Source organism: Aphelocoma coerulescens, chromosome 8 (assembly GCF_041296385.1).
Source record: "Aphelocoma coerulescens isolate FSJ_1873_10779 chromosome 8, UR_Acoe_1.0, whole genome shotgun sequence".
Lineage (NCBI taxonomy): Eukaryota > Metazoa > Chordata > Aves > Passeriformes > Corvidae > Aphelocoma > Aphelocoma coerulescens.
The window spans coordinates 2,919,188-2,946,286 of record NC_091022.1 but is presented as its reverse complement, the minus strand read 5'-3'; the positions used below and the strand labels follow the sequence as shown (position 1 = coordinate 2,946,286).

Sequence of the window (27,099 nt, the reverse complement as noted above, 5' to 3'; positions counted from 1 at the left end):
ATGAAAGTCATCAGCGTCTGATATCCTCTACATCTTGAGCATCACTGATAGTACCAGCAGGGATACTGAAACAAAAATGAAAAGGAAGGGCAAATGAAAGAAGAAAGACCAAACGAACAAAAAATCTTCAAAGAATTAATGAAAATGACCTGATTTCATGTGCAAAATCCTGACAGACTACCCTGCTGACTGAAGAATGTATCTGTTATTAGTGTTAAACAGCTTTTACACTACTTCAGTGATTGCATGAAACCATTAAGTTACAGCCTCTATTATACTAATTTTTTTTAGGGCAACTTAAATGATTCATGAACTCACTAACTGAAATGATGACACACCATATTCTCTAAATAAATGTTCTTTGTTCTTGGGAAACATATCAGTAGGAGGTTTGATCTAATAATTATCCTTAAAATATTGGATTTTGAAAGAGGGTATATTCTAGAAATAGATTATAATAGTGTTTACAAAAAATAAGATTTGCTCTTCTCCTTGCCATTTGAGTTTCTTCAGGATCTTTGATTAAATACACCGAACAAATACAAAGAGAGATTGTCAAAACACAGACTCCTGCAGTGTATTATGAAAAAAAATAATATACAGAAGGCAATCTTGGCATCAATATTTTCCTCTGTTGCCAAGCTGAAACACGCCTGTGTTCTTGTCAAGCTGACTCCTGAGAACGCCCCTAATCCTGCTGGCACAGCCAGCCCTGTTCTCCAGCACCCTGCCCAGTGCTGCTGTATCTCACCAAGAGAAGCTCCACCCTTGCTTCGAAGCCCAGGAGGCTGATACTGAGCCAACCAAGCAGAGTGAGGGGATGCAGGGTAGGTCTGAGTCTGGTCCCTGGCAAAACACCCTAGAAGCCTTTGAGTGCTGTAGAATTGGGCTCTCTGATAAATCACTCGTATTCTGAACGTTCTGCAAGATTCTGTAGGAAGCCAGAGTCACTTAAATATACACTGTTTCTTCAGGAGCTGTCATGATTTTCACAGACTCACTCAAAGTCCATCTCGTTCCACCCCCTGCCATGGGCAGGGACACCTTCCACTGTCCCAGGCTGCTCCAAGCCCTGTCCAACCTGGCCTTGGGCACTTCCAGGGGTGCAGCCTTTTTTCCAAGATCTTCAAAGATGGACTGAGGGCTGGTATTGTGGATCATTCTCAAAAATGAACTTGATTTCTCCTTTGTTCTTGAGTAAAAAGTGCTGTCCTTTACCCAGACCAGATGACTTCTCTGTCACGCTGGCTCACAGATGTAAGAGAGCTGGAAAGACGGGGTCATTTTGGGAATCAGAGCTGCTTACCTATCTTCCTGTCCATCTCTGAGCCTTCATTTCTGTCTGGCCTTTTCCTGAGCCACAAGTACCCACAAGAGCTCAGACTCTTTCATTATTGCCCATGGAGATATAATTTATCCATGCATATGGAGATATTCCCAGCTGGGAATATTTTACACAACTGGGATTGTGAGCACAGAGCTAAACAAGTGTCCAGTCTTTATCTTCTGCACCTCTCATGTCTCTGGTATCCATCTGAGCAGTCCCCTGATTCTCCCAGTGCTACTGGAGACAGCCAAACCCTCCTTCACCTTTGTGAACCTCCAGTCCAGGGACTTGTCAATCCCTTAATATTCTGGCTAAACTAAACTAGGCTCTGGTTATAATTCACTTGAAAACGTTCTTAAGATTTTTGTTGTGTATGCATGGCTTCTCAGTTTGAAATTCCTCTTCCTTTATTTCCACCTTTTCACAAGAACATAGCCTCCAGAGAATCCCCTGGGTAAAGACCAAGAAACTGATATAATATTGATAACAGGAATTGCTAACTGTAAAGCATCATGACCTGATATGTGCTTAGGCTCTAAAATTAAAACAAAAATGCTTTCCTATGAAAGGGATTTGCATTTGGAACAAAGGGATGGAAACTCAATGATTTTGGAGAACATTATCCAGGTATTGCTAGACCTGGAAACATGGTCATCTAAAGCTTTAATTTTGCTCAGGTATGTCCTTATTCAAGCAGTTTCACCAAACCTTGTTATTTAACTGGTGTCATATTTTTTATGCCCAGCTAACTAGAATAAGAGAGGCTGTTAAAGTGTGTCACAATCCAAAATTAAACTCATTGATGTTTTTTCAGATCCAGACATTCTTAAAAATGTACTGGGCTACAAATATTATTTTTCTAGTGGAAATTTATCAACTCACAATCCCAAAAACTCTCTGTGAGCTGCTCTTCCCTGTTACCAGCCTGTGAGCCCCTGGATTTAAAAAGAAGCCTTTGTGCATTCCCCAGTCCAGCCTTTTGCAAACATTCTGGGAATGATGACTCACCTGACTTCTGTGCATTTTATCCACCAAGTTGAATGGAATATTCCCTGAAGGAAGCTGACCAATTACAACACAGACCGGAAGCAATGCACTGATGGAGTGAATTTCTGGGAAAGGCAGAGAGAACTGCTCCTGCTATTTACTCCTCATTGGTATGGCAGCTGTGGAAGATACACTTGCTGCTCTTCAGTGTGACCCCAGCTCTCCACAGCCCAGCAGTAACTCTGCGCACACGAAGGGTCTGGGGAGCTGGAGGCAATGGTTGACCAGCTGGCTCAGCCACCTGTTGGAAGCCACCCCACTGTCACCCATTACAGCTTGATGAGTACAGCCCATTCCTTCCCTCAGCTTCTGCAGCACTAATCTGCCTCACTCCTTTCCCTGATGCAGCCTGCTCCATCTCCCTCACCTTTTATGGGTTTTGTGAGTGATGCTTTTTGTTAAGGAAACTGCACTCCTGAGAAATGTCTGAGCAATGAGACATTGCTATTTTAATTTCCAAAGAAACGGTTTTACTGGATAAAAGCAAAAGCTCCAATAGCTGATCAGTACTAAATGGGCCCTTCCAGAGAAAAGTCAGTGATGCTGATTTCTAAAGTGTGGTCAAAATGTATGGGAAATAGCAGCACCAAGAAATCATCCCCTTAGACATTCAAAAGGTGTGATGACAGACATCTCCATTTCACAAAACACTTGTATTGAAAACCATTATTGGAAGACCTTTATTAGTTCTTCTCCATGCTTTCAAATTCCAAATTAACCTGTTGAAATCCACCTCAGGAAGAGCACAAGGAAAAGTTATTCCAGACCATACACTGGAGTGAAAATGATAATTCAGGGCATATTGTGTACCTGCACAACTGAACCCCCTAGGGTTTTATTAACACTGTTTGTCACATGTGTCAAGAAGTCTAGTGAGAATCATGGGCTAAAATATTTTGATAGGGAATAAAAAAAAGACAAAACCAGCTAATGTTTGCCCTACTTAAGTTCACACGTGGGAGTTGAAACATATTTATGAGTGTTCTGTTACAGTCTTGAGTCTTGATCACTTTGCCCAATGGGTTCAGTCACCAGAGGATTCAGAACATAGAGAGGAACCCAATGTGTTCTTGTCTTTATCCTGATAGCATTATTTTCCAATGCTTCTATTTTTGTAGCTGTTCATGGACACAATCCCTTTTAAAACCACCTCTAAAGGGATCTTCTTAAGCCACGTGAATGCCACACTGCCACGAGCTACTCACTTCTTTGGGAGATTCCTTTTTTATCATTTTGCAGAGTAGTATTGGACACTTGTTAGGAGTAGTTGCCCCCAAGGGATGTCAGTGGTACTAAAACTTCATCCATTTTCATGTGCATCATAGCTTATAACCCTTTCCTCCTAGTCATAGGATTGGGAAGGTTCTGTAACTTTGTATGTCCCAGAATTTCTTTGATGATTAGGAACCTCTTCTAAAGAACTAACCCAAAATTTATTCATAGCTCATTTATACCAATTTGATTTTAAGACAGTGATGGTTTTTGGTTTAGATAGCTCATCTCACTCTATGATATGTGTTCTGTTGACAGGAATCGTGTCCTCTTTCAGCTCTCTTTTTTTCCCCCTAAGTATTGCCAAGTATTTCCACCTTAAAAGAAAGAACGACGCTCTTTCTTCCCCTGTTTTTTCACATCTGTTTCAGGTTTTAAATCATTTTGCTTCAACAAAACTCCACAGTATCCCTGAGGAGATTTCCTCAAGACCTTATTTGATAGCGTGAATACTTCCCTATCTCTGCAGAAATTACCTCTTCTGATACAATGTAGGTTCTTTGCATAATTTCACAATCACTCTTTCCATCCTGGTAACCTCTCATCTCATTCTGTTTGGATTTAAATTCCTTTGTCTGGGTAGCTGATTTACATAAGAGGCACAGCACTTCCTTTGTGTATTAAATGACAAATTGTAAACTTGGTTTTCCTTGCCAAAATACTTTTTGATGCTAACCACAGGAGCCACCTTCCATGAAATATTGACATAGAATTCCCATGAATGTAGAGGTTTTCAGCAGCCATCCGGGTGTTTTCTTGGTGTTTTTCTTCATAGATCAGTGACAATGAATACCACCAAAAACTGCAGTAATTATCAAATTTCCTGCAGGAGCATTAGAGGGAATAGAACACTGCCACATAATCCACACAACCAGCCCACCATTTCCCACTTATAACAATGTCGAGAACACCACTTGTAATTATTTAGTGTTCTGCAATACCAGATTAAAACATTATTTCATCTATATTTGCATCTTTCAGCTCTGTCGTGTAACACCGAAAACTCCTGGCCTTAGGGAGAGGCAGCTTGTTTGCCCATGAACATAACTGAACTTTAATGGATAGAATAAAATATGGGTAGCAGATGATTCTGCTACTGGTACAACCCCACAATTGATGCACCAGTTGGTTTTATCACATGATGGTTTTATGCTACGAAAGCCAGATATGGAGATTAAAAGAAAGCATAACTTTTATGCTTCAAAAAAATGTGCTGAAGTTAAGACCTCTTACTAGAAATTTGGCTCAGTTAATCAGTGTGTTCCTTGGTGCAAATCTTTGGCTTCATCCCTACAATTTATAACAGATTCATGGTCAAATGAACACTGGTTTACAGTGACCAGAGGGTGTGGATACAGAGCAGCTGCTTTTTGCCTCATTGACATACGAACAGAGAGGCTGGCTTTGAGCTGAAAAAGGGTAAATTTAGATTGGATATTTTTCCCTGTGAGGGTTGGGAGGCCCTGGCACAGGGTGCCCAGAGAAGCTGTGGCTGCCCCTGGATCTCTGGAAGTGTCCAAGGCCAGCTTGGATGGGGCTTGGAGCAACCTGGGCTAGTGGAAGGTGTCCCTGCCCATGGGAACTGGGTGATCTTTAAGGTCCTTTCCAAAACAAACCAGTCTGGGATTCCATGAAAATAGAAATGCTATCACACAGTCCATGTGTGATCAATTTTCTTGTTTTAGGCTAAAAGTTTGACTACATCTATTTTAAATGGAAACAGGTTACGTAAAATAAGAACTGAAAAAAGTAAGCCTACTGAGTATTATTAAAAACAATTGCCATATGTGAAATTAAACTTTAAAATCAGTCTGTCTCCTGCCACGCAAGTGACAGAAATAGAAGAATTATCACAACATTGTTTTACTCAATAGCTGAGAAATAATGACAATGTTTCCTTCAAGCAAGCTCCATTTTAATACTCTTTGTTGTTCTCTCTACTGGGTGCTTCTCCAGTTCTCTGTCCTATTATCTGGTTTTAATCATTCTATATCTTTCATAGGCCTGCAGTGTGTGACCTTGATCCCATTCAAACCAGTGTCAAACAGTGGTACAAGACAAAGGCCTTTGTACCTCTAACTTCGGTGTTTACAGAAAAATGCATTGCCTGATATAACCAAAAGCAGAATAACATGTATTCTCTGCTTTTTAATACATTTTTGATTAAAATAGAGAATGTTATTAATGAGGGAATGAAATAAAATCTTAGGGATATTACAGATTCCGTTGAGATCTTATTTTTTTTCCACATTATTACTGCCTCTCCTGAGACTGCAAATGGAGGGGAAATCAAAATATCATTCTAGTCACTGAATAATCGTTCCATTGTTGGAAAGCAAAAATCAGGTGGCAGTCTAATGCTGAATCTCCTGCTACACACCTTAAATTATGACATGGAATATTTTATTTTTATTAAGGTCGCTTCACTTCTGTTAATTGTAGACAAACAGTCCCAGTGTGGGCTTGGTCATCCTAAGTTGGTTCCCATGGGCAGCAGGACTTGATGGGGTTTTTTGTGATGGTCATCTCTTGTGTAAGGCTTGGATGCTGTTGGTCTGGAGATGCAGGAGGAGAGCTGTGACTGCTCGCAGCCCCATCAGTCCCTCTGGAGCCAGCCCCTTCCCCAGAAGAGAGGCCTACCTTCAGGTAGCCTACTTGCCACATTTGTGCCATTAAAAAAAAGGGTCTTCAGTAATTTTCTGTCTGACCCCACTGTGCTATCACCATCCTGCCAGGAAGGGTTCAAATGGGACACAATCCCCTGGAGTCCCTCACCCTACACATCCCACTCTTCCTCAGCCCCGTGGATTTCGACCTGGCATGGATCTAAAATGAAGGAAGAAGACTTCCCTTCATCCTTAATTTTTAAATATCAGGTGTCAGGTGTGTGGTTTAAGGGCTGAAGTGAAGAGCTCAGGGACTGGAGGGGCTCTGTCAGCACCTTTCTCCCTTGTTAATATGGCTGAGTCCATGCAGGCAGGTGCTTTCCTCTTCCTTACCTCTCCCTTCAAACAAGGACCTGCCCCAGAGAGATTGTTTCCATTAGGTAAAAGACAGGTGAGGGAACGAACAGACAATTAGGCTCCAAGTCCTGTAGCCTGGGAAAGCTCATAGAAAAGCAACAGGGATTAAATTTACAGTGTGTGGCTTGTAACAAGGTCACGGTGTTCTGCACTGCTCACTAATGGGACCATATTTTACAAGGAAACCTTACAATAAGATTTGTTTTTGGAGGGCAAAAAAAAGTACAGCTTGTGCTTCTTTGGACTTCCTGGCTCATTACTTGAAGGGAACAGGCAGAGAATGGAACTAAACATGAGAAACATTTTCTGTGGGATTGTGTAAATTAAAGTCAATTGAAACCTACGCACAAACCCAAATAAATATTAGCAATGTGATTACAGATCTGTGAAACTTAACAATGTTGCTGTAATGATGGCTGAGAGGAGAAAAATTCTCAAGGACCTGATTGTAAAAGCTCAAGTGAAATACAATTCCATCTTTCATGTTTTAGCAAGATAATTTCGGTTCAGTTTTGACTAATACAGAATAATGGGAATAAAATATGCTGCCTCAGTCTCTGCATTATTGGCTTTACATTATTGGTCCTGACAGCTGGCTTTTAAAATGCAGTAAATATTGGGCAATGCTGTTCTGTTAAGACAAGCCACTTCATCAAGCATATTTCCAAATCACACTTTATTTTCAAAATGTGTTTAATTTCTCTGTCTATGGCAAAGGAGCCCACTGCAAAATTGACCTGCAACAGAGTGCCCTCTACTGCATGTATTTGGGAAAGGAAAATAAAGCAAACTCCTTAAAAATAAATTCTTTACACACTTTTGTCACAGGCCACTGGACAGTGAACCAAATATAACATGCATATTGGCATATATCCCTCTTACTTTCTTCTAAAGGACTGGGTATCACTAGGGAATAATAGCCTGAAATAGGTATGACATTTGCACAAACTCTTCTGTGCTTTTCAGTGAAATCAGTGTGAGTTTTCCCATACCAATATGGGCTGTGTTTGTAGGACGGGCAGCTGTCAGGTGAGCTGAAAATCTGCCCTGTATTGCCCTGCTGCCTCACTTTCTTTTGGCTGTTGGGAGGGATCTGTCACAACTTGAAGTGAAAAGTATCTCTGCTTATAGATTTATTTTCCCAGTTTTTAATCTCCCCTGGTCTCTCATTTGTCCCCTTCTGTCTACTTGCCATTAGGTCACTCATATTAGACTGAACTCCCCTTTTCCTCCCTATGTCCTTGCTAATATTGGATGTTACTGAGTTACACCCATTGCAAATGATTGAGCAAACATTTCACCAGCGCTGTCTCAAAAGAGTAGAGACTCACAGGTTACAAACATATCATTGAGGCAATTCCACAGCAAGGCCCAAATTCTCAAGCAGACCTATACTTTTGAAGTCTTCCCCCATTTTTTTCTTTTCTTGACCTGAACTGGGCCAGCCTAATGCTGAGATTTGTGATGGACCAAACACCTGAATTTTAACCTCTGTTAAAATTCACAGTGGCTCTTATCCCCCAATTCCTCAGGGAAGAGAACACCCCTTTTGAAAGCATTGGCATAAAACCACATTGAACATTTTTGAGTTGCTTTTGAAACGCCCTCCTTTGTACCATGAAGTCTCTTCTGTCAGCAGCATATGCAGAGCCACAATTTCATTCTTAAAGCCTCAGCTTAAGTCTTGATGAGCCACATGGAAAGCAATTGAACTTGATGCATGATCAAAGGTGATCCCTCTGCAGCCAAAGGTGGTGTTTGAATCCCTAGCACATTTTTGACTATATCACTAGGACAGAGTAAAGGTGGGTAGTACACAACAAAGTTTTTCAGAGCAACATAATCAATTATCAAAAGTTCTTCAAACAAAACAGAAACAACACAAGCAGCATTTCCATAACACACAGTGGCCTTGCATACGGCCTTGCATAATTTCAGCAGTGAGTTTGGTGTCTATGGATTTGTTCCCACAACTGAAACTTTCCCTTAAGGAAACCCTTATGGATAATTTACAACTTCTAAAGACGGCACCTCTGTAATTGCTTTCCCTTTGCTTCATACCTGTAAATCTTGTATCTTGTGCTAAATCCCTGTCGACTTCTGTCCACAAAATCTGTGTATTCCTGTGAGCGATGGAAGGGTCCCTTATCAGAGAGGAGCCAGTCGAAGGGGCTTGTGGCATGCTGATCCGAGACAGCAGCAACTGCTAAAACCCAGCAATGAAGACTCAGTGCTATCCACTCCCATAGAGCCATCAGAGAGAACAATTCAGCACCAGCACTGCATCGCCATATCATGCTTCCACTGGGGACTTAGAGCCTTCATTCTCTTAGCTTTCCCTCAACACCTAGACAAAATACACAGTCAATTAGATAAGCACACACTAGGCATCCCTTGGAAGTAGAAACAAGTTTCCTTTCTTTCAGCTTAAAGAGATAGTGGCCTCTATTTTATTATATTTTACATTAGCATAAACCCCACTAGGCTAGTTAACAGTGGAGTGTTTCAGTACTTCAAATGCAGTGAAACTAATGTCTTCATTAACATCATCAGCGATAATATTTACTGTTGAAGGGAAATCTTCACAAATCATCAGGGGAGGGATTGTTGAGGTTTTTTTTTTTTTCCCATTCATGCTAGTCATTAATGAAAAATATGCAACATCAGATTCTTGTCTGTTAGCAGCAGTACAAAATCATTCAGCAATGTCTGTACATAAGCTCACAGTTCACACATTGGACAGAAAACAGGTGAGATTCAGAAGAACCCAGGCTGCTTTCTCTTTTAAAGTCCTTGGGAAAATTACATTGTGGTTTGTCTTCACTGTAAAATGTAGTTAACAGACCCACATTGTTCTGTCCAAACCAGCATGGCTGGACAGAGGAGACTGCCCTGATCAAGAGCTCTGGAGCTGCCCACAGTGATGAGTTCAAGTGAGTTACTCCAACTCCAGATGCCGAAATTTTGAGTACCCCTGACAGCAGCATTTTACTTTCAGTCCAAATCACTCCAACTCAATGGATCAGCCTAGAAACTCTTTTTAAATGGTGCCTAAACAATTTTTTCTGGGTGCCCAATCATAAATCAAGTATTGATTGCAGCATGTAGGAACTCAGTGAAGACAAGCCACAGTTTCCCTCTGTACCTCAGCCCCATACCTGTGGAATGGGCTAATGTTTCTAATATCCTGTAGAGATTTCATTAAAACATCTATGCAAGACCATGAGGTTCCCAGAGATAACAAAGGTCATGTAGATTCCTAAATATATACAAGCAATCAGTTCCAGTTTTCAGCCTGAGGTGAAACAGCACAGAATGAATTAAAACATATGAATGTGAGAGCTTTAATTTTTCTAGCTGATGAGTTTACAGGGAACAAGATGTTGGATCCACATTCACTCAAATCAGCACTCATCGTGACATTTTTACCATGCCCTTTGCAATGATTCTTGGAACTTGGTGGGAGATTTTTCCTTCCCATCAGTAATTTGGTCTGTAAGTGCACCCTACAAGAAGGATACTTCCAAGAGAACAGTCCTGCAACTGCACACTCAGCACCCCCGTCCTTTATAATGAAAATTGTGTCGCTGAATGAATATGCTCTGTGCATGTATGTGAGACATTAATATTCTCAAGGGTCTGCAGGAAGCTGACTGCCTCCAGAAGAGCACAGAGGTTCTTGTGAACTAACAGGAATTTGCAGTCTAAGAATATAATAATCTGTCTACACAACCAGATAAATACTCAGGCTTTATGTGATGTAATTGTTTGTAACATGGTTTGGACGTGATTGTGCAAACAGTAAATGCATAAAGAACGACCCTGCTCATATTTAATGCTGAGCCTGTAGCAAGACACTGAGTTGAAACCATAAACAGTTACAGCCATGGGGTAGTTTCTGACCCTAAAACACAGATTGCATTAATTTTATAAATCCTTTCAAAATGAGATTCCAGGAGTCTACAATGGAGACGTCTCAAACTTTTATTTCTACTCCCATGCCATCAATACCATGCAAAAGAAGTCTGCATATTTGTGTTTACTCCATGAAGTTTGAGCATCGTCTTCCTAGACTGGTGGGTTCTTTCTTTCCTTCACAGGTTGAAATTCATGTAGTTGAGGTTACACTGCTGCATAACCTTCCTCCCACTGTGTGAGAGAGCCTGCACAGATCTGAAGCAAAACTGAAATGCCATCGATTGCTCTACTGGCCCATAAAAGCCACGATGATCATTTGGTTGCCATTTCCTGCTAGAAACTACCTCAGTGTAAATGAAGAAAACATTCCAGTCACTTCCAGATGGGCCAGACCAGCCTCTGCATCACAGCAGAGCAAAAATCCACAAATGCTTTTGTCTCTTCTTATCATTAATAGGGGAAAAATATATTGCACAGCATATTCACTCCCTTCCATCATCCTTAGCATAGACAGGGAAGATCCTGGGCATAATTTCCTGACATTATGTGGAAGCTACAGAAAGTGAGTGTAATGAGAATTTTAATTTTCATACCTACTGCTGTTATAAAATTTCTAACTTTTCTTTTGAAAAAATCATGTAATTGATTAAATGAGAAGGGATAGGAGTTTGCTTTTTCAGGTACTTATTCACACTTAAGTGTTTCAGGCTGTTAAACTGCAATGGTGACTAATTGAGTCCCTTTTGAATTCAAAATGATAATATTAGGATTGGAAAGTGAATTACTGTGTATATGTAGCATCTTCCTAAAACTAGACTAAATGAGCAGTTGGAAAGGAATAGTGAAGAGCCAGGAATTTATTTTTGGCTTAATGCTGCACGTCATAGAGTGTCATAAATTAACCACTGGCAAAACACCTGCAGAGAACCTGTGAGGTTATAGAAGAAATTAATATTCTTTTAAAGATCTCCTTGTTTTAAAGATCTATGGAGGTATTTTCCTGTAAATATACAGGAGAGAAATAAGGAGAGAAAAATCATGTGTGTATTTGTAACTGGTACTTATCCACTTGTCTCTGTTGTCCAGTCATTGCAAAATCATTCTGCATTGCATTAATTCTCATAACACCCCTGAGAGAGAAACTTTAACGAACAAGGGGCAGAAGCCTGAAAAAAAAAAAACAGTGCTAAGGGAGGGTTAAGCTGTTTAGAGGCATCTGAATGTGTGTTTCCTCTTAAAAGATAATTTAGAAAATTCTAGCCAAAGGATTTTTGCAAAGCTTACAGTATCAGAAATACCTTAAAATCTTGAATATTCAAATTCTCTAATGAATGCAAATGCCTTGAAAACATTTTCTAAAGACTGTTACAGGCATAGGGAACATACAAATTTTGCAGTTGCAAAACCATCACAGAACTCCAGGGAAGAACAATCTGTATTAAATTTGTGGTAGACAAAGGGTGGGGCTTGGCCACTAAAACACCTGTTAGGTAACAGAGCTGGTGGATTTTCAAGTAGAGGAGACCTTATAAGAGAGCAAATAATGCAATATTTATTCTGTGATTGAAACTGTCGTGTCAACAACTGTCCCTTTGAGGTGCTGGCTTAAAGGACAATTCTCAGGTGCAGATGCTCTGCACAACTATTTTCTGTTATCCCCATGGTTTCACCCAGCTACCATTTGCAAATGCTGTGAAGCTTTTGGTCCTTCTTCTAAATTCTGAGGTTAAAGTGGGTTGGAGAAGCATAACAGGCTAAATTCTTCTTTGTTAGAAATCTATTGTCTCCTCACTGGCATTAGTGAATTTGACTCAGCATCTTCTGGGAATACCATAGCTAAGTCCTACCTCTCAGGAACGTGTAAAGCTTCTGGAGCCTGGCAAAATCCATGTATTTATGTCATGTGAGAACACAGAGCTGGCAAGAGCAGTGCAAAACGTTGTGGCCACTGGGACAAATTTCATCAAGATTCAGCTGCAAACAAGAGAACAGGGCATCTGTGGTCTTTTTGTTGTCATGGTATTTCAGGCCAGAACCCACCAAATTCAGTCTTTCTTTTGTAGGTAATTTTTAAAAATATTAAAATTGTATATCATTACAGAGGGTAGTTTATGACCTCACTAAGATACCAAGCTAAAAGAGTGCAGGTTGAAATGTCTGCTTGATTTGTGGGTTGAGCTCTCTTGCTTGCAGAACATTAATTAATAAACAATGTATGCCATGATACACAGAATAATGTAGAGCCAGCCCAGATGTGTGCACAGCAAAGCTCAAGGAAAAAAAGAAAAAAAAAATCAGTAATTTTGAATCCTTTCTAAAATGGAAATTGTGGGGAAAATTTTTTAGGGAAAAGAAAAATGAGTAATCTATTGTTACCTCAGTGCATGTAATCTTTTATTTCCTGAGAGGTGAGAGTCAAGTATAATACAGATGTGTTAATATACAGTAGAGATATAGCTTCGAAATTGGTCATTACTGGTTCAGTAGTGGAGCAACTTTTTAAGTAAGGGTCAATGAAGTTGATGTTAGGCATCACCAGGAACTTTTTTTGGGCCACATCTACCTGCAGTTCTCAAGAATCAAAATAAAATAACTGCACAAATTTACGGGCATTTTTAATAAGATTGGGTTTGGGTTTGGTTTTTTTAATATTTCTCTCTACCCTGCAATCTGAGAGATGTATCTGAGGCCCTGGTCTGAGATCCCACAGAGATCCCCTTCTGTCAGTGAAAAGGAAGAAGACCAAGGTCTCTCTGAAGTCCTTTGGTTTTTATGTTCACTTGAATTCCAAGAAAACGCTGATACGTCCCAGCTCTCCGTGGAAAATTGACAATCCTCTGTGCTGAAGTGGGGTTCTCCTGGCTGTAACTTCCCATAATGATGAAACAAAAATTTAAGACTGTTATTCTCAGATACGTCCTTTCAAAGGAAAGTAATTAATAAGTTTTTTATAACCTTTAGAAAATTAACGTGTCTAAGATGGTGCTTTTTTACGCAAAACACAAAGTTTGTCTTTCTTTGAAGTAATCAAAATATTAGCTATCACTTACATAGCCTTTAAAATAAAACAAAAAAAAAGAAAAAAATCTGGTGACAGATGGAGAGGAATACATCCAATTCTGTTTGTAGGCAGTTGGATTTCAGTCAGGTCATAATTTTACCGTTTATGAGGGTTTTGGTACTCCATGCCTCCATTCCCCACAAGCCTTAGGGATTTCAAAGTTACTGCTTTTGATCAAGTACAATACATGGTGTAGCAGAGTATTCCTCATATTTCTTTTAGACTGCACATCATGGAAAACAGGAATGGAGCAAACTCTGTTTCCTAGCTATTACACAAAATTCTCAGGAACGCTGCAACTTTGAATCAATGGCAAGGAGCAACATTTTATTCACTGCAGCTGGGTGGGAAACGGTGAAGCTCAGAGAAGGCAAGATAAGTCCAGACCATTTTTTTTCAAAGGTATTTTGACACTGAAAAATGGAAAGACATTTTGCATAAAGAATAAAGCAATAGTCTGTGTCTCAGAGATTGCTCTTATCTGCTACAAGACCCTGGGTTTATCACTTCATGTGTCTCTGCTTTCACTCCCCCATCTGAAGTGTGATGATCGTATTGCCCACCTTTGCAGAGCACCGCAGGACCTACTGTGTTATCATCAGTGGTTCTTATTCTTTTCTCAAGAAGCAATTTTTCTCATGCTAACAATTTTAAATGAGTGAGACCCGAGGAGGCTTCTGCCCATGGAATCCTCACACAGCCCAGTGTAAATGAAACAGCCGTGGAGCTGATGATGTGCTGTGGAAGAAAAGAGCAGAAAGTGCTGCAATCAGTATCAGCTACGGAGGAGGAGGGTAGAGCAGAGAGCCAAAAGTATCTCAGTCGTGCTCTGCTCTGGGCTTAGCCGTCATGTAGGTTCTGTTCTTCAAAGGAGGATACTCAAATCCACAGGAAAAAAATCCCCCAAGCTGAACTTCCTGAAGGACAGCAAAAGGACTTGTGAGCTGAGGTGGGCTGCTCTGTCCTGTGGTCATAGTCAGCTGCCAGTCTGAAGTCCCACCAGATGTCTGGGGCAGGAACAAGAGACCCAGCAGGTGCCTTTGGTAGAACAAAGAAACAGAACAGGCATTTGGGGCACTGGAATCACCAAACCATAGAGCCACAAGTGTTTGGGCTGGAAGGGATCTTAAAGCTCAGCTTCTCCCAATGCCAACTGGCCCAGGTTGCTGAGAAGGACCAGGGTGGAGGATGGTGAGCTCTCCCTGCCATCAGATCTGACACATGTGAGCTGCAGGGGACGGCGTGTGACACCGGGGAAAAATTAGAAGGCCCCTGGATAGACAAGCCATGTTTGTCAACATGATTTTCTGGAGGGGGATTGGATCAGCTTGTTCTCTGGTATTCATTCTGAGCTACAATAATCCAAAAAGAAATCTGAAAGGAGAAATTAATTCTATGTCTAACAAGCTTAGGAGAGTTTTGCATTCCAGGCTTAAGATTAAGTGTGGTCTTCATAGCAGGTCCTGGTAGCAGTTTTTACTACATGTACCCTAAATCAGCATCTTTCCTTTATTCAAATAGAGCTTCACCCACTGCCAGATTTCAGCTTTCTTCTCCCCTCTCAAAGACAAGCACAAGACCCCTGTAACTATGTCCTCAACAGCTGAAATAAACAACAAATAAGAGTCTTATTTTTAATTTTTCTTTTTAAAATCCTGCTACTTTTTTCCTCATCCTGCTATTTTTTCCTCATCCCTGTCTTCAGAGAAAAGAACAGAAAATGCATGCACAGAAAGAGAGAATACATGTCAGCCTGACCTCTGCAGCCGTCACGGGTCTGTCTGTGAGGGCTGGTTGATGAGTGCTACAGCTCTTGCCCACAGAGCGTGCCTCGGTATTTGCTCTGTCCCTGCAGAATTTCACTCCTGCAAGTGCCTGTGAGCCTTCAGCTGATGTCCCCATGTGCTTTCTGCTGCTTCCCAGTGCAGCAAGTGCCAGCCTCCTCAGCCTGCGAAGTATGTGCTGGCTGCCAGGCGTACCAAGGTAAGTGTTTCAATGTCTGATATTTGTAAAAGACCTCATTTTTCCCTTTGCTGCCCAAATCATGATGTATAAATTCCCTCAGGCACTTTCTAGATCTGTTAGTCTAAGTTCATCCTCCTGTGCAAATGGATCCTTATGTGTTTTAGCTGATGATGTAAAGCAGCATCCCCAAATTGTCATTGCAGTCTTTCAGCCTTAATGAGTGAATCTGTTTCTGCAAGGAGCCCACTGAGGAGAAGATATTACCTGTCAAGTCTCTGAGAGCACAAAAAAGGCCTCATTATCCTTGACCAGCCTTATCTGGGTCTCCTGACACCTCTGGGGGCTGACCAGGGGCTCCAGGACCTCCATTCCCAGCTTGTGTGGTGCTGGTGGGGCTGTGTTGCTGAAAAACTGAAAGGGAGAAATGATTGAGCCACAGAAAGATTTGGGTTGGAAGGGGCCTTAAAGCCCATCCAGTTCCACCCCCTGCCATGGGCAGGGACACCCTCCACTAGCCCAGGTTGCTCCAAGTCCTGTCCAACCTGGCCTTGGACACTGCCAGGGATCCAGGGGCAGCCACAGCTTCTCTGGGCACCCTATGCCAGGGCCTCCCCACCCTCCCAGGGTGGAATTTCCTCTCAATGTTCAATCTAAATCTCTAAATTGACTCTCTTTCAGTTTAAAGCCACTCCGCACTTTCCTTTCACTCCATGATCTTGTAAAATCCACGCAAGTCCTCAAGTGTCTCAAGTTCCTCATCTTTAAATGTGGGCCAGCACCCAAATTCTTGGTAGATGACAGGTATAAGTCACAGAAGGAGCTAAAATGAAGCTGATTTCTGGAAAGGATGAGCAGGACCCTGGCTGAGCCCTGGGGTTCAACTGACCAACAGCCAGGATGCCACGAAGGCACAGAAAACCTGCTGCTCTGAGAGCTGGAAGTCTGCTCCAGGCTGGATGACTGCACTTTTCCAATCACAGAAGTCCATAGAGGATGAAACCTTCACCTTTGCAAGCCCACAAGTGCACATGGACAAAAGCTCTATGCATTGAAACTCGGCATGACATTTCAGTCTTAAGTCACCCTTCCACTACACAAGTTATGCTAAACATTCTCCCAAACTGTCCAAAAATTTTCAGCTAGAACATCTGATGGTGTGAAAAGTGTTATAAGGGAAACAGAACAAGCTCTCTCAGAACAAGTTTGGGAGTGGCTCTATGGAAAAGTAACAGCTTTAGGAGAGGCTCTGGTCCAGCATTTCCTCAGGCACAGAATGACATGTATTGCTGTGACATACAATTTTTTCATACTGGAGCATTCAAGTTTGAAGAAAATCTCAACAGGAGACACACATTTAGCAGCCTTCATTCCATCTTACTGGATTTTTTTTTTTTTTAACTGAATGCTTAACTTCTAATCATCCAGTATTCTCTACTCTGGTGATCTCGTTGGGTGTGTTTTAATGGCAATCGAGTTGCTTCTCAGGATCTGTAAAGACTACACCCTAAAATTAAGTAATAAATGATCACTGAACAGTCATGACACACTAGTTCCAGCAGCATATCTCCTTTTCACTCATAACTCTTAGTCCCCAGACAAGATTTCTGACCCAATTTGACAGCTAAGTATCGGCAGGATACGAAGAGACTGAGACACATGTAAATAAGCTGTGCCCAGTAACCCATTCCAGAGTAACAAACAGCCCTTTCCTCTTTTAATTCATCCTTGTAGTGGTTTTGAAACCCAGGGCTCTTACAGCTGCTGCCATCCAGAACAGGAGGAAGCAGCTATTTACACAAAGCTTTGGTTCTAGAGGCTTTCGAGCCCGAGGACAAATCCAAATATAACTGATGAGTGCAGAAGGGCTAAAATGGGATGGAGTGGGAGGAAACTTTGCTCGCCAACAGATTGTTGAACTGAAGAAGATTCAGGTTACAGAGAGGAAGGAGAGTACTTGGAGCTGAGCTACCTTAAAGCACAGCTTTGATTTTACTGTATAAGCTCTGCCAAGTCCCTTAACCTTCTGTAATGACAGTTTCTGTTGTGAAGCCTGAACAGCCAATGCTTATAGAAAGCTTTCAAATTGTTGGATGGCAAAAAATGTTATAAAATAAAAAGGAAGTTGATTATTCCACAAACAGAGCGGCTGACTATTTTTGTTGCTACTTAAAATTTCTGTTCCTGGAGATTTTGCAACAAATGCTCAGAAAAAGAATGGAGAGGAAAGGAATTGTCAGTCTCAGGCAAAAATAGAAGTTTCTTTGAAGCTGTTGGAGTGCTAATATTGTTCGTACAATAATGAAGGGGGAAAGTGACGGTGTGTAGCAGTTCTCTGGACTTAAGAAGAGGGCCAAAATAGCAATGAACTGTACTGATTGCAATGGGGACACGTTTACAACATCCAGCCTAGTTTCACGTACTTCCATCCCCTCAGATATTACCTGACCTAATCCACAAATAATGTGGCTGGGGATTCTTTTATTTCTAAGAATGAATTTCTCAGTTTGGAGGCTCTGACTCAGGCATGGGATGTAGCCCTTTAATTTTAGCTAAGGCTGCATCTGATCGAGGATTTACACTCTTCTTGGTTTTATTTTCCACGTGGAAATTAGTGGTTACAATTCAGACCAGTAGTTAAGAATAACATCCATAAAGATCTAACATCATGAAATTTTTCTTTCAATGCGCTTTTCTGGATGCATTGCAAGAAGAATGGATTATTTTATATATTTTATTTCTTAACAATGATATGTAATAGAATGGTAATGTTTTTATTTTGCCCTTTTATTATGCCTTTCAGAGAAAAGTGCTCCAGATCTCATAGCATATTTTACAGCTGATTTCACAGATGGTGTAGATGGTTTTCAGCTGATATAAATGGGTGGTTAAAACTCCTTTCAGGTTCCTCATCTTCAACCTATTTATTCCAGCAGGAAAAAACCAACAAATTTACACCTCCTGTTGTGCCAGCTCCCAAGGCAGGACTCGTGGAAGCTTCAAGAGACCATAGTTCTACAGCTGATCCTGCTCAAAACTGTTGCATGGTTTTTCCACAGTCCCTTTGCCGCAGCATTCCAAGCCTGTAGCCACTGCATGGGCAGTAGCCAGATCCTCTTAAATGTTCATGTTACAGCTATTAATTTTTTATAGCAAGAGTAGGGACTTTATGGCTGACTGAGCAAAGATTCGAGCTCCAACAAGCCAGTGTGGGTCTAATTGCAGCTCAGGATGGATAAAGCTTGATTGTACAAGTAATAATTATGTTATGTGTACTGGGCAGCCTGCTATCTCACATAAATCTAACACCAGAGCTGCCTTGCAAGACTTGATTTTAGACAAGATTAGAAGAAATTGCAAAACTAGAGGGGGAAAAAAAAAGCCTGTCTGCTAAAAGATGTATTTCTTATGAACATCATGCTACAAGAGGTGAAAGTCTGACTTTGCATCAGGCATTGCTATCTCTCTACTGTTTTAATTTAGGTATGAGCCAGTCTAAAACCACCTTAGTACAAAATGATCACTATTTCTTGCTGTAGCTCATAGCAAAACACGTTCTTATTCTGCAGAAATTTGTTCAGCTAATGCTGAGGAGCTTTAAACTTTCAGCAATACCTTCACAGTGCTGAATGAGAGACACAAAACAGTTTATGAGGAATTACAGACCACTGCAGTCTCTTTGAGTATGAGGATCATCAGCTTTCTTTATTATAACCTCTTTTTTTCCAGAAAGACAGAGAAAACGTTCTAGACTTGGCCCAGCCAAGACAAGCCAGTATGAAGAAGTTAAGCTGGTTTATAAATAAGAGTTCTTTTCAAAAAAAAAAAAAAAGCCACTACCATCTCTTCAACTAATGTGAATCAATCTAATAAACTCAAGCTAACAGAGAGCTTAAAGGGTGCTTAGGTAGTTACTAAAGCTTTTACTTTTTAAGCCAATGAGTCAGATTTGCATCCCACAGGAGCAGCGACTTAAGAAGAGAACATCACCAACTAATGGCTCTCTGTGAAATAAATCCACCGTCCCCAGAGGCTGGCAGCAGGATGAGTCTTGACCTGCATAAACGTTCCTGCTTTATCTAAACAAGCATCTTCCTTAGAAATGTTGGTACAGACCCAAAGGAATAAGGGGATTAATCCAAGAAGTGCTGGGCAGCTACACATCCTGGAGAAGAAGAGGTCTGTATCATCTCTGCCCTAAAATACAGCAATTTTAACCTTTAGGGCAGCCCATTAAGCACAAACCATAGAGAATTATTCAATATCAAAATTGTTGTAACCTATATGTGTTTCTCTCTGTCCAGCAAATTGTCAATGAATAGGGATCAATAATGTTTTAGGTGAAAAACAGTGAAATAAAAATATCCACTTGGGCTGCCACCTCCATCCATGATGGCATTTTTCAGCATTTAGCAGTGCTTTTCACCAGCAATGGTAAGCCTCCTTAGAAACAGACTTCAAATAAAGGAAAAAAAGAGGAAAAAAAAAGAAGGTATTAAAAAGTAACATTTATAATGGATTTTAATAATCCCGTTTGACTTCAGAGTGGTCATCCATGTTCACCTAACCAGGTGTTTTTGTTATTTCCAGTAGATTTGTAAGTACTGAAAGAGCTAAATTAGCTCTACAGAATTCTCAGTAGTCATGAATAATATGGGATTAAGGGTATAGAGCAGTGCTCTGGTTCCCCAGATCTACATCCTTTACTTGCCAATGTACAAAAACTGCCTTACAAACCACTTTCCTCATTAATTGAGTGCTGCTGGATGTGGCAGTGAAGGTGTTACTGCAAGTGAGCAGAATTCTTCCCCATTAACGTAACTGTTATAATAAAGGTGTCTGACACACGAGCCTTATGCTCTCACCTCATTATAAGAGAAACCACTACAGTCTAATAGTCTTAATTTAGCTAACAAAATATATTGCTTGGTCAATCTTCTCCTGAAGGTGGAACAAAATCCGTGGCCTTTGTGAGAGGCTCATTAGTTGAAGTTGAAAAGCTCTGGTGTGGCAGAGTGTCCTCCTTCCCTCTCGTCAGCGTGTTATTCTGTGGCACACAGAGCAGGTGGAGACTTTCAGGGGGAGATGGGAAATAGACTGGGCTAAATAATCATTCCCATGGTGTGAGCCAGGGCAAAAAAAGGGATTATACAGACCGTGGGTGTGGAGGGATGCGCAGTGCATATCGTGCATATTTATATCGATGTATGCATATGGATATACAAACTACATCTGTGTATGCACACAAACTGGGGTACATATACATTATTAACTTCAAAGCTAGAAGACCAAATTATTCACATTGCAGTTTTCAGCAGGGTGATGACCTGAGTCACAAGGTGCTGATTACCTGCAGCTCAGTGGGGATCTCTCAGTGTTCCTCAACTTCATACAGAAAAATGTTGCTATATCAATTATGAAAAAGCACTGAGGCTTAGACCAATGTAAGATCAGGTTACAAATTCTTCAGCTTTTTAGTATTTTAATACAATTTGACTCAAGGTGTGCAAAGCCTCCCACTGCTCAGTGTGCAGCATGTAACTCCATGATGCTCACTTTTTTTCCTTCTAAATCTGAAGTTCACTTTGCAGTCCAAAATATTGTTTTGGAAACTGATCTTGCTTTTATTGAAGTTAATAGGGATGTCCTGATATCCTTCAACTGTCCAAGATCAGGCCCTCACCGAACACACATATATTGAGCAAGAAGGAAATCAATGTTATGAAGAAAATGTGGTTGCAAATTTGTTTTTAAAAAATGTTCTCTTATGATGGTACGGTATGAGATCAAGAAGAAGTTAGACACCTTCCCCATGGCATGACTGGCTGTCATCTACTACCTGCAGCTCTAACAGGACAGTGGTTTCAGCACAACCTTTCTCAAAGAGTACCTGGGCTCTGTTTGTCAAAGTGTCTTTCTGGTGATCTTGCTCCCATACGAGATTACAAGTGTTTCAGGAGAGTAAAAACGAATGTCTACTTCTGGTTCTGAGGAGAGGTGAAGCTTTGGGAGGATTGAGAAAGGGCTGCACGAGGCATGCCTGAGAGCTAGAAAATAATGTTTCCAGAAACTATCACCTAATACTTCCCACCACTCTTTTTCTTCAGAGGGAAACTTAGGTGAGTAGTTTGATCATCCAATTTTCCATTTAGATTTTCAAGAACTGCTGAAGAAGCAAGCTTGCTGGTAAAAAGACCTTCCTTTTGTTTTCAATGGTTGTTGCATCTCAAGCAAGAAATTACTTAGACTGATCACAATCAGATATGATTGCTCAATTTTGAGTTGATACAAATGAAGTAAAAATATTTTAGTCCCATAAATCGTTGCCTGGGACTGAGAGGAATGAAAAGTCACTGCAATCTATGTGACTAAAAAGTAAATTTTTGGACAAGTTGGTGTAAACAATGAATTGACTTCTGTAATTAATTCTTCACGGAGGCAGTCAGAGAGTTGTAGGAAAAAATAGGAAAGGATAAGTGGGGATGATTACATCACTTGAATATTCTCAAGTTGTTTTGTTGGCTTGTTGTACAAATGCTGCCTTCTGTACTGAGCTCTGTAAAAACATTCAGCTGCTTGTTTTCATGTTTCTTAGTTAACGTTTTCACTCACAGGGTTTCAGCATTTCGTGAACAAGCACCCCAAACACGACTCCGGTGAACTCAGCGTCTGTTGGGGAGGTTTGCTCTCACTGGAGGTGGATCAGCTTACAGAAAATATCACAGATCTTTTTTTTTATTCCTCCCCTGCTTAAATCATGTACATGTCTTAGAGAGAAAAATGGTTGGAGGCCAGAATTTGTAGGTAGTTTCTTGATGGAACTCTGCTGATTAGCACTGCAACAGCATCTGAGACCGAGGGTCTGTTGCTATGCTCGGGTACAGAAAGGAAGAGATCCAGTCAAATGTTTCTGCTCCCAAAGCTGGTCTTATGGCAAAGCTGATGGAGCACCTATTTAAAATGAGTAACTCCTCACAGGGATGGAGTTGAGCAATGACAGCAGTCTGTAAAGTCTGATATCTAAACGGATTGCTCCTCTGAAGTTATTTCTTATATCTTGTAAATGTAAGCAGGGCCACTCTAGCTTTATCTCTGTACACTTAATGTGTCAGAGTCACTCATCTCTGAACATACAGACTCTGTAAGGTTCTGACTTCACTTCTTTTTATAGCATTCTTTTGTGATGTTGTATTTAAATAAAGTTAGGCATGGGGTTTTTCCTAGGAAAGAAGTTATTTTTGCTTTTTTTCTGTCAGACTTGCTTGTCAGATACATGCGTCTGAATTACTCTCCACATTTTTTCAAAAGCAGGTCTATCTCACACTAGCCTTCATTTCATACAGATCCATAACTGATTTTGGTGCTACAACAGAACATCCTTCTCTTATCACATACATCTCATTTTTTCTGCCAGTCATGAATTCACTTTACTTCACATGCATTCACTTGCTTAATCTCTACATGAAATCGTTACAACTCGAAGCTGACGTAGTCTCCCAAAACGACTCCCGAACAGTAAATCATGCCACATGCCACTTTCTTCCCGCTCTGCGCTACACGATTTAGCACTAAATGAAAGCCACACAGAAAATGCACTTGAATCCGGCAGTGAATCACAACACAGACTGTTGGTAACAAAGCCCTTACCTTTTTAAATGCATGATGGTCTCTAAGTAGCACAGAAACCGTAGCCCAAAAAGCAGGTCTGCCTGGCGATGGACGGTGACAGTTTACACCCTATTTTCCTCACCTCCCTCCTTACAGCATGCTACATCTAGTTCACTGCTGTCTCTGGGATTGGCTGGTGCATCTCAGAGGCGCACACAGGACTCCAGCCTGGAGCACCCTGCAGCCCTGCGTTAACTCTTTGCGGTGAAGCCTCTGCTCCCTCTGCGGGCGGCCCAGCACGGACTGGCGGCTGCGGGGCACGCACCGCTCCCTGGCGGGGAGGGGGGGAGGAGGGGGGGGCGTGTTTTTCTCCTTCCCCCACGAAACGAGCTGCCCTCGGCTGCCGAGGATGCGGAGAGGCTGGAGAGGGGCGGCGGGGGGAGAGCAGGGGGGTCCCGCAGCCGGGACCGGCGCTGCCGCCCGGCTGCCGGCGCTCGCTCCGCCCGGAGCCGGAGCAGCCCCTCCTGCTGCTGGGGAGGGCGGCGTGTTCCCCCCCGACCTCCGCCTTGTCACCGGCCCCTCCCGGCCCTGCCCCCGGGACCTGCCCCGGGGACACGCGCGGCTCGGGGGAGCGGGGCAGATGAAGCCCGGGCGGCTGAGAAGGCAGGCTGGACGCTGACACGCATCCCTAAAGGTGTTCCCTGTGCCAGAGCCACCTCCCTGGATGTCCGTCTGCCACCGCCAGTACGGGAGATTAGGAGATTAACTCCCGGCCAAAAAGGGAGTCCCAAAGCCACGCAGCTTCAGGGCAGATGGAGGTAATCCTTGGCGGTGAAGCCAGACACGGGCAAGCAGGCAGCCTGAACGTCTAAATACAGGGAAGAGAGATGTTTGGGAGCATTGTCTCAGGAACGGGCCGCGGGGCTCGGGAGGTATTTCCGCACGGCCAATCTATGGTACCAAAAGCAAAAGAACCAACTACGGCAAAGCAAAATCCGCCCGGCTGCTGCCCGCTATTCCTCTGTTTTTTCTGAGTCATCCAGCCCCATGTGAGCAGAAGGTATCCCTGGGCTGGGAGTGCGGAATGCTGGAAATCAAGGATAACGGGAGTCTTCTCTATTTGCCATGCCCGACTCTCGCTTGTTGCAATCGCCCATTAAGCCCGCGTTACTTGCATTGATTTATCTGGTGTTGTATGCAAAGGGTTTGATGTGTGTCCCCTCGCCTTCCGCTGAGTGTAGGAATGCCAGCCGGCCCAACCTGTGTCACTTCTACTGCCCAGACACCGTTTTACTGCCATCCGTCACAGTGCCTGTGAGCTAAACAACTCCGCTGCCCTCATCCTGTGTCCTACCATCTCCCATCCCCGTCAGCAGAGGGAATATTGAGTGCTCTTAAACCCGGGAAATATTCTGCTGATGGGCACATAAATCTCTTCTGCAGAGCGGTAGCATTTAAGCAGCACGGCAAGGCGATGCTCACTGGCTGAGCTATTCCCACTACTACATAAATCCCTCAGGACTTGCTGGTTTGTTTGGGTTTTTTTTTTTTTTCTTTTTTAAAGGTTTAAGGGAAAAAAAAAAAAGTATTAAAAATCAGGTAGAGGTTTTGAAACCCACTCCCTACCTAGGGAGGGAAGGGGATATGACTGCAAGGAAACTTTCCTGAGCAGCCTGGTGCGGGAGGATCCCGGCAGCAGCAGCGCCAGAGGCGGGTAATTCAGGAGAAATGCCTGGGATTTGGTTAATCACCTCGGTCTCATGGAAAGGGCCGGGGCAGGAGGAGGTGGGGGCACAGGGGCAAGTCAGCGGGAATGGGAAAATCTGCTGGAGTAGAGGCTCCGGGGGAAGGACGCTTAGCTGGAAGGAGATAAGTAGGCATGGGGGCTTCGAGCCGGTGGGAGGAGAAGAGAGGAGCTGGAGGAAGGGTGGATTTTGGATCCACACTTGAAGGGCTTTTTCACTACTCCTTTCCAGACATCAGCCAGCAATTTGGCGGCTGGGGGGGTAAGGGGGGGGGGCAATAGGGCGGGGAGGAGGAGGATGGAGGGAGGGAAGAACAGGGGGGCAGCACACTCTGGCACTGAATTGGTCTTTCCCCTCTTCGGCTTGCCACCAGGCAATAAATTCGGATCTTGTTGTTTCTCACTGGCATCTCTACCTGCTTGCAAGGCTCTAACACCTTGCTCACATGTGATGTCTTCATGTACTGCTCTGGAGACATGACCTCGCACACACAGACACACACGCACACACTTATCCTGCACCAAACGCCAGAGTTACACGGAGCCCCGTCAATACCTCCCCACGAGAGATAACCTGTTTCCTCCCTACCTTCTGCTATGGACCGTGGGTGGATCTCTGCCTCTAATTAGAGACAGTGAAACCCTGGAAGTATCACCCACAACTAGCACTCTGAGGGCGCTTGTCCTTTTCTTAAACATAAGGTGCTTATTTCCCTTGGTTGGTCTCTCTTTTTCTTTCAAAGAAGCCCCTAATTGATTCAAGAGACCTACCTCTACCATCTACCTCTGCGTCAGGTAGATGTACAGGTGGGCGTACGTTCTGTGAGGGAGACGCCTCGCTCCTATCCTGCGCTCCTCAGGAGCCAATTTCTGGCCAGCCGAAAATACAGGCATGCCCGAAAATAGTAATTAACTAAAACCAGGAGCGATGGGATTGAGAAATGAGGAAAGGGCGCCGGGCGAGCGGCGGCAGCGGCTGGATGGAAGCCCCGGCAGCAGCAGGACAGAAGCCCCGGCAGCAGCAGGACAGAAGCCCCGGCAGCCGACCCCGCTGCTCCCCCGCACCCCCGGCCGCCCCCACCGCTGCCGCCTGGCCACTGCCACCTCCCGGCACACGCGACGGGACATTAGGTCTGGAAATCCTTTCCTATCTCTTCTGGAGAATCCTTCCCCACCCCCAATCCTGTCCAAGTTCTTCAGGGGATGGGAAAGAGCGATGAACTTTTCCACCTGGTCTCCCCCCGCAGATTCCCAGACATTCCTCAGGCACGCTCACGGCTCCCTCTGCCAGCAGCAATCCTGTCCTTTCCCCGGCACGGGGAGAAGCACTGAGCCCTTCCAGCGCCCACCCCAGCGGCTTCGTCTGCAAGGGTTAAACCAGGGAATGGAGCAGATACCATGCCTGATGGAAACATGAATAAAATGTGATGAATAAGCAGTGCAACGATGAAGGCTCTGGAAGCGATGATGCGGAGCGCGCTGCAATCAGCGCCGAGCGCGGTGACTGGGAATGAACGTGGGCAGAGAACTGGTGTTTCCTAATTCCTTCGAGTTTAGAAAGTGCAGCCAGCCCGTTCAGGAACAAGGGGGAGCAATACTTTTTAAAATTTATTTTTTCTTTTCCTTTTTTTTTTTTTTTAATTTTTCCCTGTTGTTTTTAGTGTCCTTCCTGTTGGAAACACGCCACCTGAACGCGAGATCAAACCTACTCACCGGGTGAAATTGCAGGAGGCGAAGCGGCTGTGAATAAAACGCATCCCGGCTCCAAGCATATAGTCCATGATCCGCGGCTTCAAGCTAGAGGAAGGCTGAGCAAGGTGGGGGGACTTTGGGAACCAGCAGCGGTTCTGTGTGTGTGACAACCCATTTACACCGTGCGTGCCTGTCTGTGTGTGTGTGCAGGGCAGAGAGAGGCTCCAAACCCAAAAGGGGGGAAAGAGGGAGGGGAGAAGGAGGAGGAGGAGAGAGGGAAGCAAACCCGAATAGCAAGAGGAGTTGCGAAGAGGGATGGGATTTGCTGGGGTAGATGTGGGTTTTTTTGGTGGTGATGGAAGCGATTCTCGAGGAAAGAATAACAAATTGTGGGATCTCAGCCGCAGGCAGGAGGACAGGGGCTTTGCCCACGCAGGTGGAACAC

General features: G+C 43.0%; 1 protein-coding gene across 2 annotated transcripts in view; it reads right to left on the bottom strand.

Moving 5' to 3' along the window:
* BRINP3 (BMP/retinoic acid inducible neural specific 3) overlaps positions 1-26,795 on the bottom strand; it is a 209,088-nt gene extending 182,293 nt beyond the window's left edge. The window contains exons 1-2 of one of the 2 annotated variants that reach the window (XM_069022751.1): positions 26,676-26,795; positions 8,731-9,016 (exon numbers count right to left, since the gene is read on the bottom strand). In XM_069022751.1, the coding sequence (XP_068878852.1) occupies positions 8,731-8,966 (236 nt within the window). In that variant the 5' untranslated portion in view covers positions 8,967-9,016; positions 26,676-26,795. Of the gene's footprint in view, positions 1-8,730; positions 9,017-26,675 lie in introns of those variants that run through there. The other variant, XM_069022752.1, reaches the window with a different exon arrangement.
* Positions 26,796-27,099: the final 304 nt, after the last annotated feature.